General features: G+C 47.6%; 1 protein-coding gene across 1 annotated transcript; it reads left to right on the top strand.

Moving 5' to 3' along the window:
- Positions 1-695: 695 nt before the first annotated feature.
- LOC125550900 lies at positions 696-9295 on the top strand. The gene is made up of 3 exons (XM_048714016.1): positions 696-2576; positions 3610-3842; positions 7510-9295. Exons 1-3 carry the CDS (start codon positions 1330-1332, stop codon positions 9000-9002), a joined length of 2973 nt encoding a protein of 990 aa, XP_048569973.1. The 5' UTR covers positions 696-1329; the 3' UTR covers positions 9003-9295.
- The last annotated feature ends 6658 nt before the right edge of the window (positions 9296-15953 follow it).

The raw sequence follows: 15953 nt of genomic DNA, 5'->3' as shown, positions 1-15953 counted from the left end.
TACTTTGGCATCTTTTTCTTTTTCTGGTCGAACACAACAATATTCCATGACCAAGTAAATTCACAATGTTACTCTTGACAATGTGCAGATGTTGCCAGCTTTGCTTGTCCTGTAATAAAGACATCTCAGCATAGTGCAGGAAAAAATATTTAGTTACCTCAGTGGAATCATCCAGACTCTCTCCAGAGAAAAAAAAATTATACAATGCTGAAAGCTCTCTCGAACACACCATTTGTGCACTTGTAATCTGAAGTTCTGAAATAGTCAGTGAAAAGCTGGACGTGGTTGGACTCCATCCAGATTTTCCTGCTGTTGGTAGTTTCTGGAAACGATCATTTTGGAATTGCCAGTCGGGAAGGCAGGAGAAACATTCAGATTCGTAGCAAGAGGCAGCCTGGAACCAGGAAATCTGTGTGGCCTACGCTTGTGTTTTGTAAGTTCCACTTTGCAACAGCTCTACTCCTTGAGACAAGCAGCTTTGCCCTCTTTTAGTTTTACTCTATTGTCTACATCTCATAACTCCATCAGAATCTGCCAATAATTTGTATCACCTTACAATAATGGGCTTTATGAATACCTGATTGGTACCAAATAAAGAATCCAGTTTGGGAGAAAGTTGGTGCCATGAATTTATTACACCACAAATAATTTGGACACACATTAGCATGACAAAATTAACTTGGTTTGGGCTGGTCAATGATCATGAATAATGTTTAAGTATTAAACGTCAACATTAATTCTGTATCAGACTGAATGAAGCGGTGCTTATATTTTTAAAGAGATATAATATAGTACTAAGAAACCATTTCTTGAGCACAAAAGTTCAAATCATATGATTTGCATCTAGGTCGCATTTTGTTGCCGCTCTACGTTGCCATTGGCACATATGTGCAGGCCATAGCAGCTTTGAAGTAGCAACAGCACATAGTCCAACAATTGACTAGATGCTGCCACGTAGCAAGAAGAATTCTTGGAATATGCCATTAGCGTATTCGCAGTCCCTTCTGTTTCATTCTGCCAGGCCAGCAAAATGACACATTGCACACGTATGCTTTTTCTCTTCTATTTTTATTGTGATGTTTTGGGGGGTATGTATGTATGCTGTGAAGTTGGTGGGGAACTACACAAGAGCCAATCACCTCTAGCTCAATCCATGTTGCATTAGGCTCCAAGATCAGGACAATTTAGCATGCATCAGCCATGAAGGTGGGGTCCACACATTCTCTTTTCTCCACTGCTAATCTCTTGCCCCTCCGCCATGTGGTTTCTCTATAAGACACGGTGTGAGGCTACACATCAAGGCAATTCTTATCGTAGATAGCAACTAAAATGGAGACCATGTCATATCCTTGTTCCCCTCTTCTCTCCCTCCCCACACATGAAGAGAGCAGCTTTTTCATGTGGTCTCCTCAAGTAGCTCTCCACGAGAATGCCACCATCCATGTTGATCATCCCACTGATCAGCAACCTGATAATGTGTTCTTGGACACTGCAGCTCAAGATTATGCTAATGATTGGCATCAACAAGATGCTTCTGATCTTGGTGTGTTCACCTATTGTGATGAGAGGATTCTGGGCCAAGAGAGTGGCAACTTGGTCGCGATCCAGGAAGAGCTCATGGAGGAGAACAGTTTAACTGATCTCCTCCTCACTGGTGCAGAGGCGGTCGAGGCGGGGGATCCAAGATTTGCCTTGGCAGTGTTCTCAAGGCTTGATGGCCTCCTCCTTGGCAGCCCTGAAAATGCAGCAGCCGGCTCTTTTGATCGCCTGGCCTACCACTTTGCCCAAGGTCTGCGGTCCCGGATCTCCAGTGCAAGCACCAGTTGCTCTCCGCCGGAGCCACCGGCGTCTGACAGAATGTCGGCGCAGCAGATTATACAAGAGCTGTCACCGTTTGCCAAGTTTGCGCACTTCACTGCCAACCAGGCCATTCTAGATGCCACCAAGGGCGATACACATGTGCACGTTGTCGACCTGAACATTGGCGAGGGCATCCAGTGGCCATCGTTCATGTCAGATCTTGCCCGTCATGGCGGCATGTCATTCCACCTCACGGCGATCACAGCAGACGCCGACTACACCGACGGCGTTCACCATGCATCTGCGCGGCGGCTCTCGGAGTTCGCTGACTCCTTGAACCTCCCGTTCCAGTACAGCTGTCTCTGTTTACATAGTGATGAAGACCTGCATGAATTCTCCAAGAACTGTAAAGGTTCGGTGATCTTCTCATGCGACACAACAAGCATGCCTTACAAGTTGCTGAGCAAGTTACCGGCACTCCTACCTGCCTGTGTTAAACTGTTACAGCCAAAGTTAATGGTCGTCGTAGAAGAGGAGCTGGTTAGAATCGGAAAGGAGGTGCCTCTATGTAAGGCCTCCTTTGTCGACTTCTTCTTCGAGGCATTGCACCACTTTACCACGGTGTTCGAGTCACTGGCCAGCTGCTTCGTTGGTGGTAACCAGGGGGCGTGCCTGAGACTTGTGGAGAGGGAGATGGTGGGGCCAAGGATACAAGACTTTGTGGGGCAGTATGGGTCTATGACAGTTGAGGTCACTGCTCCTCGGGTTTTGGAAAGGTACGGGGCTTGTGACCTGAGTGGTTGCAATGTTGCTCAGGCCAGGATGCTGGTTGGGTTGTTCAATAGGGGGTTTGAGGTTGTGCATGAGAAGGGTAGGCTTGTGTTGTGCTGGAAGTCCAGGCCATTGACCTCTGTGTCTGTTTGGGCTCCAATCTTAAAAGAAAGGAGCTCATGACGTTCTTTTTTTTTGTTGTTGTAAGCGTTGCAGTGAAGAATTTCGAGGAAAACGTATTTGGTTAGTGAGCCACCTTATTTGGTTTCTATCTCAGCCTGTCTCTCTTGCTCTTGTTGGCTTCTCATATACTACTCCGTCTCATAATGTAAGATGCTTTTTCAAGCTATCTTAGCTTGAAAAAACGTCTTACATTATGGGATGGAGGGAGTATCTCCTAGGGTAACTTCTAGTGATGAATAGTCTCAAGTAGCAAGTGGAAAAATGAAATTTGCTCACATATGAGCTCTGCTGATTTTACTGCAAGAATGCTCATTTATCTAGTTGTTTGTTTTGCTCTTATGAACCAGGTGTCAACCAGCGCAAATAGAGAGGGAGGGAGGAACTGGGAGAGAGTGGCTGGCCGATGCCCAAGTTGTATTGAAACCATGCCTTTTAGGTCACCCCGAAATGATTTATCGTAGTTGTCATTATTTTATTTGAAAAATATAACATTTTTTTGCCCGTCTGCACAAAATAGAGAAAACATCAAAAAGTCTGAAAGTGACACTCTTGTAAACACAACAGTGCCTGGGCCATTGCATTTGGTCCATTTGTGGGGTTAGGACTGATTGAAGACTAGCTCATATTTAAAATGCACACAATGTTTTCTGCAGCCGTATTCATGAAAAGGTGGAAATAAGTGAGCCGAAAGAGACATTTTGTATTTTGTAGGAGCATCCAACTGTGTGAACTGCTTTCAGTCACCATCATGATGCCATATGTTTCTGGCAAGCTGCAGACTTTGACCTCATTCTATCACCTCTGAAACAGTGTTACTCTTTGCAAATTAACTCCCATCTGATCACTTACTCCCAGGGAGGGCTCGTCTCAGCTCAGTGCGGAGGTTCTGATTTCAGCAGTCGCAGATGATCTTGGCAGCTGTTTCATCTCATTCCTGGCTCACATAAATGGCACTCAAACTTGTGAGGATAATGATCGTAGAAGGCTGGAACTCGTGTTGCTAAGGATCCACACTGTTGTTGTGGAAGCAGAGGGGCGGCACATCACAAATCGAAGAGTGTTCTTGCAGCTTAAGGCACTTATTCAGGGTGTGTATCTCGGGCATTACATGCTCGATAGGCGCAAGGCAGACTCAGGAAGTACTTGTTTGTTGTGGATTTCATCTATGATGTGGATGAGGCGACATGGACAAACTTCCAACCTTATTTGCAGAACTTGCCAGGCACTGAGATCAAAATTGTAGTGACAGGCAGAGCAGAGTAAGTTGCAAACTTGGGGACTGCTCAACCCATCAGGCTGAAGAGTCAGTCTCAAGAAGAGTACTTGGTACTACTAGAATGCACTTGCCTTTGGAAGCATGGATCCTGATGAGCATCTGAAACTGGCGTCTTTGGGTATGCAACTAGCAACACTCCTACAGGGATCATTTCTTGGTGCAAATATACGAGCCACTAAGAGCGAGCCCAAATGCTCAATTCTGGCGTGGTGTATTACATAGCATAAGGGGACTGGCTCACAAGCACTTGAGATCCTTGGGCACGCACCCAGAGGAATTTCTGGAGAGAATGCTCCTCTGAATTACACAAATGTGTCCTTAGTGGGTGGTAAAGCTCAAGGATGCCATGTATATGATCTTAGGGACGCGAGCTGCCAAAGCTGAGGATAGGAAAGCATGGCATGAGCCCGACCACTGTCGCCGCTCGCGTCGCTCCCGTGCGAGCGACACGGGCGGAACCCAGAAACCTAGCGCCCCCACCGCGAGATCCACCCCTCCTCTCCCGCCGCCGCCGGAGGAAGCTGCAGGGCGAAGCCGCTGCAGCCGACGGCGGCGGCGGGGGCCTTGCTCGCGTCGTGGGATGGCCCTGGTCACGGCCGTGCCTCCCTCGGTGACCGCGGCGGCGGATTTGGCAAGGGCGCTCGGATTCGACTCGTCCGGCTCCGGTGGCCTGCCTCATCGTCGACATGAAGGTGCTGCTGCTCGAGCGCGGCCCGTGGTCTGCTAGATGGTGGAGGGGCGCTCGGGGGTGGCGCTGGCGCCCAGATCCACCTCGTCCTTCTCAGGTGCGTCGGGGGCTGGCCTGCTCCTTTCCTTCGGCGCTGTCTCGATCCGGCCTGCCTCTGTGCGCCGCTGCATCTTGCGGCGGCCCTCGGCTTCTCCGGCGAGCGGCTGTTCCAGCTCGGGGAGGCGCGACCCTGGCTGTTCCTGTGCTCGGTGGGGCAGACTTAATTTCTGCCCAGATCCGGTGCGCGGCGATGTGGTCTTGCAAGATCCGGGCAGCACACCCTGAAGATGCCGTCATGGTTTGTTGGTTGCTCACGCTCCGGATGCAAAATTCTGGGTCGACTTGGTCGACGCCGGCGGCAACGGCGGCTGTGGCTGTCGTTTTCCTTGCGGAGGGGCCGCCGTGGAGCTGTTTTTCAGCCGCAAACCTCCTGTTTCGTTGTTTTCCGGGTGAAAACCTATGGTCGGGCTTGCCGGATCGGGTGGCGGTGGTGTCTCTGGCATCATTCCCTTCTTGGAGGCGCCATCTTGGAGACACGAACTTCGGCTAGTGTTGGTGTGTGTGGATGAAGGAGGTACGGCTGGTGGTCTGTTTGTGCGGCCGACTGGGGTCGACGGTGGTGTGTGATGTGGTGGTGGAGTGGTGGTGGTGCGGCCGGCTTGCGCTGGTGTGCACGGTGAAGCGATCCGGGTGTAGACTCGGCTCCTTGATGCCCTTCGGCTTCGCCGGCGGTGCCGCTGTTGTGTTGTAGCCTCGGCTGCGTGTGACTCTTCGTCCGGGTGTGGACTCAGTCGCTCATTGCCCTTCGGCTGCACCAATAGCCTTGAGGCACCATGGATGGTCTCGGTTGATTGGAGCTCTTTGTCTACGGTGGTGGTGTTCTCGTGCAGCTCAGGTTGGTAATGGTTGCTCAAGACCCTCTCATGGTTGCCATTGTGTTGCGGCGAGCTTCATGCTCTTGGTGTTGCCTCAGCTCATCTTTGCTCGAGGATGGCGCAAGATGCCTTTCAAACTTGCTAATCGTTCCGATTTCCTGTGGCGGAGCCCCAGTCAAAGTTCGTGTCTGGGATGACACTCGTTGATTGTGGATGCTCCTGAGTTGTGTCGTGGGGGCTGGTATGCTCGCCGATGTGTTCGGCTGTTTGCAAAGTCCTGGTATTGTGATCTCCCGACGACACCCCACATCTACTTGCGTCTCTCGTGGTGATGGTCTTATGCCTACTAGCTTGGTCGTGCCTTGTACGGTTTTCAGCCCGGTTTTCCTTATAAACGGGTCAATTTGTTCAGGTTTTCGATCCGGTTTTCCTTATAAACTGGATCACTCCTCTGGCATTTTGGCCACTTTGAGCAATATATTCAGGTGGAGGAACTCCTCCCCCGGTGATTCTAAAAAAAAAAAAACTGACATCGCAGGAGCTACTGACACCCGTCCTGAGGTGTTCCTGTCGCAGATAAGTTTGAGGTGTTGGGATGGAGATCTCGGATCCTGCCTTACTGTGATTATGTTTTTTACTTACAAGAACAGAAGCACCGTCGTAGCATCAGCAAGAAGAATCACCTGGCACATAAAAAACATCAGCGTGAATGTTAATTTGGCCAACAGAGGTGCACGGAGGAGTTATCTGCATCCCCATCCTTAGTCTAGATGTAGTTTGAACCTTTTTGCTGATATGCAGTTGTTAAATGGGATATGTAAAGTGCAGTCAGGGACGTGGAGTTTCTACACCTGAGCTCATATGCTCCTGCTATGAACAGTAAAATAAATAAAATAGAAAAACATTTCAAAAAATTCTGAAATTTTTTTGTGGCATACTTTAAGAAATGTTTGTTGTGCATGCAAAAATTCGTCATGAAATGACATGGGTGGAAGGCATGGTAAAAAAAACAAAATCGATACTCTAAAAATGTTACTTTCAAACGCATTTTGGAGCTCTGATTTTGATTTTTTTTTGCCACAACCTCCACCAATGTGGTTTGGTGATGAAATTTTGCATGCACAACAAACATTTCTTAAAGTATGCCACAAAAAAATTCAGAATTTTTTGAAATGTTTTTCTATTTTATTTATTTTACTGTTCATAGCAGGAGCATATGAGCTCAGGTGTAGAAAGGTACTTTCGTGCAGTCACTTCCTATTGCTACATTGAGTCGTGTATGCCATATAATTCTCATGAAGGAAAGTACATCACACTTCTGACTAGTCTAATGTGTACGGTCAATTCAGTTTAACCCAGTATGTGTCGATGACTAACTGGCTTCAGCCACATGCCCACACCTTTGAATCATTGTGCTGGCAGTTCCATTTCTTGACTTTTAGCCACCTTAGTGCTATGTTTCTTTTAAAGAAAGAAAAAGTTATGGATAATTGCTTCCTGGTCAAGGCTCACAATATAGATGCTTATCTCTACAGTTGCTAGTGATGGAGGATGACCTGAAGAAGCTGAGGTGCTCCAGCCACTGATCCTCACCATCGTCGACCATTATCGAGAAGGCGGAGGTGCAACAGAAAACAAACTGAGAAAAGGTCCTCCGGCTCAAGGGGCTCAAGGTAGAAACAAGTTACAAAAAGGAAACTTTGTACATGAGTGTTAGAACGAGCCACCTCATCATATGAATTTATTTCTGTCGTTGTCATATAACCCTGGGTTGCTGTCTTTCTTGACCTTGTTGTCATATAACCCTGGGTTGCTGTTTTTCTTGACCTTATTTCCCCACCTTTGAAATAACTACTTTCTTTGCAAACTAAAATCAGATCTTGGCATGGAGGTTCTGATTTCAGCTGTGACAGGTGATCTTGTCAGCCGGTTCATCTCTTTCCTGGCGCAAAATTATGGCACTCAAGCATGTGAGGAGGACCGTAGAAGGCTGGAACACATCTTGCTAAGGATGAACATGGTTGTTGAGGAAGCAGAGGGGCGGCACATCACAAATCGAGGGATGTTCCTGCAGCTGAAGACACTCATGGAGGGCGTGTATCTCGGGTACTACATGCTTGACAGGCTCAAGTTCCAACCCCTTGGAGAAGAGAGCATTGCAGATGATGAGGTGAGTCACTGGAGCCAATCTCTTGCCGTTTCTACTTTTAACACCGCCAAGCGCCTTCGTTTTGCTGTTGCTGCTTCTATGATGAAGAACACACCGATAGCATTTGGTACCAGGAGCACAACAAAGTTGAAAAGTGTTCTTGAAAGCTTAGAGGCTACGACTGCAGATATGAGAGAGTTTGTCGTGCTCCTCGGCAGCTGCCCTCGTCTTCCTCGCCAGCCATACTGTATGTACCTATACATGGATAAGTGCATGTTTGGTCGCCATGTCGAGAAAGAGCAACTTATCAACTTCTTGCTATGTGATGACAGTCGTCACGATTGCACACATATTAGCATCCTGCCGATCATCGGCCCACACAGAATCGGGAAGAAAACACTGGTGCAACATGCTTGCAAGGATGAGAGGGTGTGCAATCGTTTCTCCCACATGTTTTTCTTCAAAGGAGATGATCTAGCGAACGGAGTATTTGCATTGAACAACCAGGCAGCCTCAGGGAAGTACTTGTTTGTCGTGGATTTCATCTTCGATGTGGATGAGGCAGCATGGACAAACTTCCAATCATATTTGCAGAAGTTGCCAGGTGCTGGGATCAAAATTGTAGTAACAGGCAGAGCAGAGCAAGTTGCAAACTTGGGGACTGCTCAACCCATCAGGCTGAAGAGTCTGTCTCAAGAAGAGTACTGGTACTACTTCAAGGCACTTGCCTTCGGAAGCATGGATCCTGATGATCATCCGAAACTGGCATCTCTGGGCATGCAACTAGCGGCGCTCCTACAGGGATCATTTCTTGGTGCAAACATACTCGGCGAGCTACTAAGAGCTAATCCAAGCACAGAATTCTGGCGTGGAGTATTATCGAGCATAAGAGGACTAGTTCGCGAGCACTTATCGTCCTTCGGCACGCACCCAGAGGACCTCCTTGGTAGAAATTTCCCTGTGAATTTCGGCAGTGCGGCCTTGGTGGGTGGTCAGGCTCAGCGATACCTGGTGTATGATCTTCGGGAGGCTGGCCCTGGTCAAAGTGAGCTGCCAAAACTGACATCGCAAGAACTACTGACAGGCCGTGATATACCTGTTGAAGACAAGTTTGAGGTGCTAGTATGGAGATCTCGGATCCCGCCTTACGGCGACTACGTTGTTACTTACGAAAAACAGAAGAATCATGTGGCAGTGAGAAAACGTCAGCGCAAAAGTTAATCTGGCAAACAGAAGAGTGCACAAAGGACTTAGATCCCCTTCCTTGTAGTTTAGTAAATTATTGTTCCCCTTTTTTGAGAACCTATTATTCCTTTTTCTATACTGATATACTATGTGTGTATATGCACTTTTTAGATGGGGTATGTGAAGTGCAGTGAGTTACTGTTGCTAGCCTGAGTTGTGTGTACGTACGTAATTGAAGCCTCGTGTAAGGAAACTGCTTAAAACTTGTGACTACTGTGTCTCTGTGTGTGAGCATTTCAATGTAACTCCCCAGTATGTGTTGGTGGCTAGTTGGCTTTAGTCACACCAAGTTCCACGTAGTCTTTGCCTTCCTTGACGGCCACAGTACAGCTGCCGTAGGTTGCTTTCATGGTCAATGCCTCTTCCGTTTGATCTCCTTGAGCCAGAAACACGAAGATGCTTGCTAATCTTGTTAAAGCATATCTAGTCGATCCCTTAAAACCTTTTAACTCGTCAAAATGAGGGTTAAGGGCATCCTGAGGGTTACCGCAACTGTCTGGACTACACGATCTCAACAGTTTAGCCATCCGACATGGTTTTGTATCGGTCCGCCGAGCATCCGGATGCACTTTTCTCGTAAACCCGAGACAAACTGGGGGATTTTAGGAGTCCGAACAGCAGACACATAGGACTCTTACACCCCCGGTCCACCCAAAACCCCTCCCGGACCCCGCACCTCCATCCTCTCCTTTTCTCTCCTTCCTTTTTTCTCTCTTGCTTTCGTCATCGGTCCACCACCCCGGCCGCCCAACCACACCCCTATCGGAGCTCGGCAAGTCCGTCACCTCCAATGGTACACCCGGGCTCCAAGCCGCTTCTCCTCCTCCGCCATTCCACACCTTTCCTTCGACCTCCGTGCAAGTACCATCAGCTCCTACAATACTCACCATGTCCGGCAGTTGTTCGATGAAATGCCCATGCTAATTTTTTTTGTTTCTTGTACTTTGAAGCAATGAATTCGGATATGGAGTACATATGCGAGCACTATGTAGAGTCGTCTGACAACTCGCCCGACGAGGAGGACTACGTGGATGAGATGTTGATGATGCAGGCGGTCCTTGCAGACGCGGAGCGTGCGGAAGAGCATGTTCTCAATTTCAAGGTATCGATCAAGGGTCATCGAGTGCTCAATTGCAACATGGTGCACGACCATTTGATGTTGATGGACGACTACTTTGCCCCTGATGCCCTCTTTACCGATAATTTCACCGTCATTTTCGAATGCGCAAAAATGTCTTCGATTGTCTTTACCATGGTATCTAGTCCTTTGATGACTACTTCATCTTGAAGAAGGACGTCGTGGGAAGGATTGGTTTCTCTGGTTACTAGAAGTGCACGGCCGCACCGCGGATGCTTGCATATGGTACGACCACTGATTCTTGGGACGTGTCGTGGTTTTGTCACGGCAGATGTCCTAGAGAAAGGACTTAGTCGTGGAGCCATCGCGACGGGTTAGCTTGAAGGGGTTAAAGCGAACACAAAGACGCAAGAGAGTTTATACTAGTTCGGCCCCTTCAAGGAAGGTAAAAGCCTACGTCTAGTTATGATGGAATTGATGGGGTTTTGATGACTAGGGAGCAAACAAGCTTCGCCTATGTCTCGAGTTGTTGTCTGTTCTCCCTGAACCGCCGCCAGGTCGCCCCCTTATATACACGGGTGACGCCCGCCGGTTCAGAGAGTCCCAACACCGGTTCATACTCGTATCCGGGTTGGTCCCTCCTTGTTCCTAACTTACAGTACAAGTATATGCACAAACGTCGATGTACGGCTACAGGTTGTAAACCGACTACGGGCCCTGGGCCTTTATCTTCCTCTTTAGGCTTTAACACATTTGAACTACTGATGAAGTTAATCCGGCCCAGGTAGGCCGGTTTATGCCCAGTAGTAATATCCCCAACATTAGGCCCCAGATTGATTTGAACAGGTTCATGTCAATCCTTAGCAAAAATCTTCGTCTTCAACATCTTCTTGTAGTTGTTGAACCGCCGTGATGTCATCTTCTCTGTTTGCTGTAAACCGGCGTGACATCATCTGTCATAAAGAAAACATCCATGATATCCTCTTATTTAATAGATTCGCAATGACCGAGGTGACCGCTCCACTTCCAAAATCTGCGGTCCCTTGATTCCCGCGCCTGACACATATCCTTTGCCTTATAAATAGGCCCGAAGGGTCATTTCTTTTCTTCCCTTCGTGCCCTTCCTCTTCGTCTTCCTCGCGTCGCCAGTCTTAGAGCTCCGCCGCTGTCGTCGTCTTCTGCATCACCCTTGGCCACTGCATCAACTTGAACGCACCAGAAAGCCGCGGCGACCTTCCGCGTCTTCCTCAGCTCTGGTAGGTCTTCTGTTCTTCTCAACATAGATCTGATCTAGGGCTTCGTGTTCTTGCGGTGTTCATCATTTGTTCATACTCACGTACTAGCTCCTGGATGCACATGTGAACCCTTGCTTTGTGTAGCGGTAACTTTCAGTATCCGCCGCTAGTTTCCTGCCCAAAACCATAGATCTCACATATACTTCTGCTCATTGATTCAATACTGTTCTGCTTTGATCTTCGACTATTTTTCTTATTTTCTGAATTTGCTTCAGACCCAACGCCGTAATAAGATCTTGTGAAATCTGTTTCTGCATACTTAACCATCCGCAATCTCAATTGCTTCAATGTTTAGGTCAGGCGGTTTAACCTTATAGAAAATTTTCCAAACCGGTATATGCCATTAGTCCCCTTGTTGAACCGCCGGATGTAGGTTGCTTCATGAAACTCCGGTTTAGATAGGGCTATTTCCGGTTTAACATTGTACATACCAGTGCATTTTAATCAATGCATTTTTGAATTGGGATCTTTTACCTTGTAGATTCCATCATGGCCAAGCAAGTGTATGAGTGCAATTGGGTTCCTTCTCGCGTCACAGAGGCTGAACTGGACGGTTTAGTCCTGATTGGTGCTTTAGGCAGTAAGGATACAATCCATTGGAGGGCTCCTGGCAAAGAATGCCCTCCCACACCTCGAGAAGGAGAGGTTGTTATTTTCGTAGATCACTTAGCCCGGGTCTTTAAGCCGCCCGGTTCTAAATTTTACCGGGGTGTCTTAGCCGATTTCCAGCTCCATCCACAAGATACTGGCCCCAACTCTGTTACCAATATGTGTCACTTCCAAGTGCTCTGTGAAGCGTTCTTTCAAGACGAGCCCACAGTGGAACTGTTCAGAGACCTATTCCATCTAAACCGTCGTACTGAATTTACTGACGGCTCCAATACGGAGTTGGGTGGTGTGGCGATTCAGAAAAGGAAAGAGGTCACATACCCTCACGCAAAATTGCATAGCCACCCCAAAGAATGGAATCAGACATGGTACTACTGCAAAGACACCTCCCCTGCTGGTGAAAATCCCTTGCCTGGCTTTCGAGCGGAGCGGCTCAGCAACACACACCCTTCTCCACAAAGATTGACCGCACAGGAGAGAAGTAAATATGCTCCTCAGCTATCAACGCTCAGAGCTTTTATGGCCAACGGTTTAACAGGGGTTGACCTTGCTCGCTGTTGGATATCATGGAGCATACTGCCTCTTAGTCTGCGCTCCGGTTTGATGTGCCAGTATACTGACCGTGTTGATGACCCACTGCGACACTCAAGACTCCAGCTCTCTGGTGAAGAAATCACAGAGGCTGTGCGTAAGATACTGAATGAACCGGAACACATCTGCCCCAGAACCGGCCTAATTCCTTTCTGTGCCACCAACAAACCGCCAGCTGTAAGACTTTGACTTTTCCCTTTACTGAATCTGTTATTGATATATCTGGTCATTGTTTTTAATATCAGAGTCTGCACAATCAGGGCGATGATCCGTTTTGGAGCAAAAAACTGCCGCAGGAGAAGTCAGAAAAACCAGACAAACCGGAAAGAGCAACCCGACAAAAGACTAAAGCTGTGAAGAAGACTGCCCATAGGAAAAGAACCACTGCCTCTTCTAATCCGGCTCCTGACGATGAGGTTGATAATCCGGACTTTGAGGTAGAGCTTGACTCGGTTTATTTTTCATGCGTCTTATAGATGATGATATTTGTCAGGATGATGTCGAAGCTAGCCACGCGGATGTTGCCGAGGTAATTATTCTCTCTTCCGATTCAGAAACTTTGCCTTCACAAAAAATCCGTCAGGCAAACCGAAAAGTTAAATTTTCTCATCCTCTTGCTTATTTGGATCCTAAACTTCTTATGAAGACCCAACAACACGAAGCTCGCCGCACCACCCGGCACAGCGGCCAGGTAGTTACCTCCGCCGGTTTACCGAACAGTCCGGTTCGAAAACACCATTCCGAGGTCTCTAATTTGCTTGTCAGTGCTTGTCCTAAAGAGGGCTGCTTTCGTCAACCTCTTACTCCGTCTGACTCCAATTATCAGGTTACTTCCCACTCATCTTCTGGCGAGTCATCGGCTACTCAGCTCCCATCGCTCAAAACGGTGTTTGGGTAAGCTATACTTATTGTGATGTTTGCAGTACATTGCCTTAGAACATATTCTGTATTTGATTTTGTTATCCTTCTCAGGGCCAAACCTAGGCCAAGCAAGAAGGCCCGCCTGGATAAAGCGGCCGAAGAGGATGTCGTTCTTGAAACGGACAAGACACCCAATGCTGAAGCGGCTATTCCTGAGGATATTCCCAACGATCCACCGCAGCAAGATGATGATCTTATTGCAGAAGAGAGACCTACTGACACCTCAAGTCCTACCCATCAGCCTAAAGGTTCCATCCGGATTGAAAGCTCCACCGGTCCAGCAAATCCTACTGACAAGCCAACAGCTCCAGTGCAAACCGGCGGTACCAAAGATGATGAGGTTGTCATTACTGGTACTGGCCATACTGAGCCAAACAATCCTGTCGCTTTATCCAAACATTCTGCCAAGGAAGAACTTGCTGCCTTTGGTAAAAGCAAGTGGAACACTGATCTGACGACTTACGCTGCTCTGAACGCCCAAGATATCCATTCCGGCTATCTGAACCGGCTGTATACCAGCCGTGACTATGAAGCCGGTCTGGTCAACATGATGAAAGACAAATATGAGGTAATTTCCATATGCTCCTTCCTGCTTGTATGCTTCCATTCCTGACTCTCCTAGCCCCCAAGGGCCGGTTTGGAATATTCTTTCAAACCGGGACTTAAATAATGTAAATCTTGTTGCTTTGAAATTTGCTGATGTATCCCCCAAGGGCCGGTTCAACTTTAGCGTAGTTAAACCGGTACTTTAAGTAATTGAAACTGCCGTTTCAGAATATATATGATCAAGTAGCCATTAGCCCCCAAGTGCCAAGTTGAATACTTGTATTGATCTTGGGACTTTGTAAACAATCGAAAGATGAAAGGGGTAAACCGAAGGCCGCTTTAGATCAAATATGCATTAGCCCCCAAGTACTAAGCGCATAACTTGTTATGTGGTTGGTACTTGAATCCTTCTACCAATTTGTTAAAGCATATATCTGTATGCATGCAGGCGGAGCTGAAGACGAAAGAGAACCAAGTCATCGATCTTCAAGAAGCCCTGAAAACCCAACAAGCTGAAACCTCCAAAGCAAAAGAGGAATTGGCCAGTGCTTTAAGCGCCATGGAACAACTTAAGGAGAACTTCAAGAAGAAACGGGCAGACTGGGCCACTGAGAAATCCGCTTTGATCAAACGAGCAGAGGATGCTGAGGCTGCACTAAAACCAGTGGCAGATGAACTGACCAGCATAAAGCGGCACGTGCATGCCATGACCGCTGCTATCTTTGGTAAGCCAGTTTTCCTACTGAATTGGCTCTACCTTCTGACAAAGTCGCCGGTTTATTAACCCTTTATGGTATTTCAGGGACACGTATTGGTCACTTGGGGTCAGATGTACAGAAGAAGCTAAAAGCCGCCTATACATTGGTTGAACAATTATATACTGGTGCCCAGCGGATCATCTGTACCGCCTCTCATAACAAACCGGCGCCTACTTTGATTCAAGATACTCTGATGAAACTGTCGGTGCTTCCTGCCCGGATTGAGGAGCTAAAGAAATCTGCTGCTCGAACCGGCGCAACCAATGCTTTAATCCGGGCAAAAGCCTGGGTGCCGGATTTTGATCCTGTTGAAGCGGCTCAGGGCTATCCTAGCCTGAAGGAAGACGGATCAGAATTCGATGAAGCGGATCTGCAAGCGATAAACCGGGAGGTGCGTCCACTAGCTTGTCAGTTGCCTGAGGAAGCAGACTTATCTCGTTATCAAGCGCAATATGACAATCAGAACAAGCGAATAGCTGCGCCAATCCATGAATCGGAAAATCTGATTCCTCCAATCCGTAAGCATACTTACGCTCCCGATATTGACCCGTCCTTGCTGATCCACGATGAAGCTGTTTTTCAAGCATTAATGGGAATCGACTGGACAACTGTGGATTTCCAGCCACTGGGTAGGGATACGGAGGCTGAAGCGGCGCAGGACGACCCACAACCATCAGGCCAGGCTGGTGACCAAGCTTGAACTAGACGCCGGTTTAAAACTGCCTCTTCTTCGCGAAAAACAATTATATTATTATGGGCACCGTGTTGCCTTGTAATAGGCTAGCTGATACCTTTGATGTTGATATGCCTTCGTGCATAATTTGTTCTTCCTGTGGCAATGAACTTTCCAAAACACTTTCTGAAATGAAAAAATCGTCAAATGCCACCGCGGTTGTACCTCAGGCGGAATATGATGTCTGCATATATGAAAACAAAATTTTAAGTATGACAAATTTTGAGATACATGATCCCTGCCGTCATTGAGCGTGAAGTTGGCTTGGCCAATCTTGAAGTGGAGTTTTGCAAACCCATACTGTTGGAGGAGATAACAGCTCCTATATATATATGACGCTGGTTTACCATGTAAACCGTGTCGGGTTATAATAAACACCGTGTTACTCCATAAGAG

Source organism: Triticum urartu, chromosome 4 (genome assembly GCF_003073215.2).
Source record: "Triticum urartu cultivar G1812 chromosome 4, Tu2.1, whole genome shotgun sequence".
In the NCBI taxonomy this organism is placed as follows: domain Eukaryota; kingdom Viridiplantae; phylum Streptophyta; class Magnoliopsida; order Poales; family Poaceae; genus Triticum; species Triticum urartu.
The sequence above is the reverse complement of the archived record's forward strand: the minus strand, read 5'-3'. Positions and strand labels throughout refer to the sequence as shown.

What these genes read in the sequence shown, in the direction of transcription:
- LOC125550900 (XM_048714016.1), top strand. Translation starts at nt 1,330, where the DNA reads ATGGAGACCATGTCATATCCTTGTTCCCCTCTTCTCTCCCTCCCCACA. An exon ending in GCTCCTCGGGTTTTGGAAAG is followed by an intron (nt 2,577 to 3,609) that starts GTACGGGGCTTG and finishes ACTTACTCCCAG; the next exon opens with GGAGGGCTCGTCTCAGCTCA. An exon ending in GCTTAAGGCACTTATTCAGG is followed by an intron (nt 3,843 to 7,509) that starts GTGTGTATCTCG and finishes AACTAAAATCAG; the next exon opens with ATCTTGGCATGGAGGTTCTG.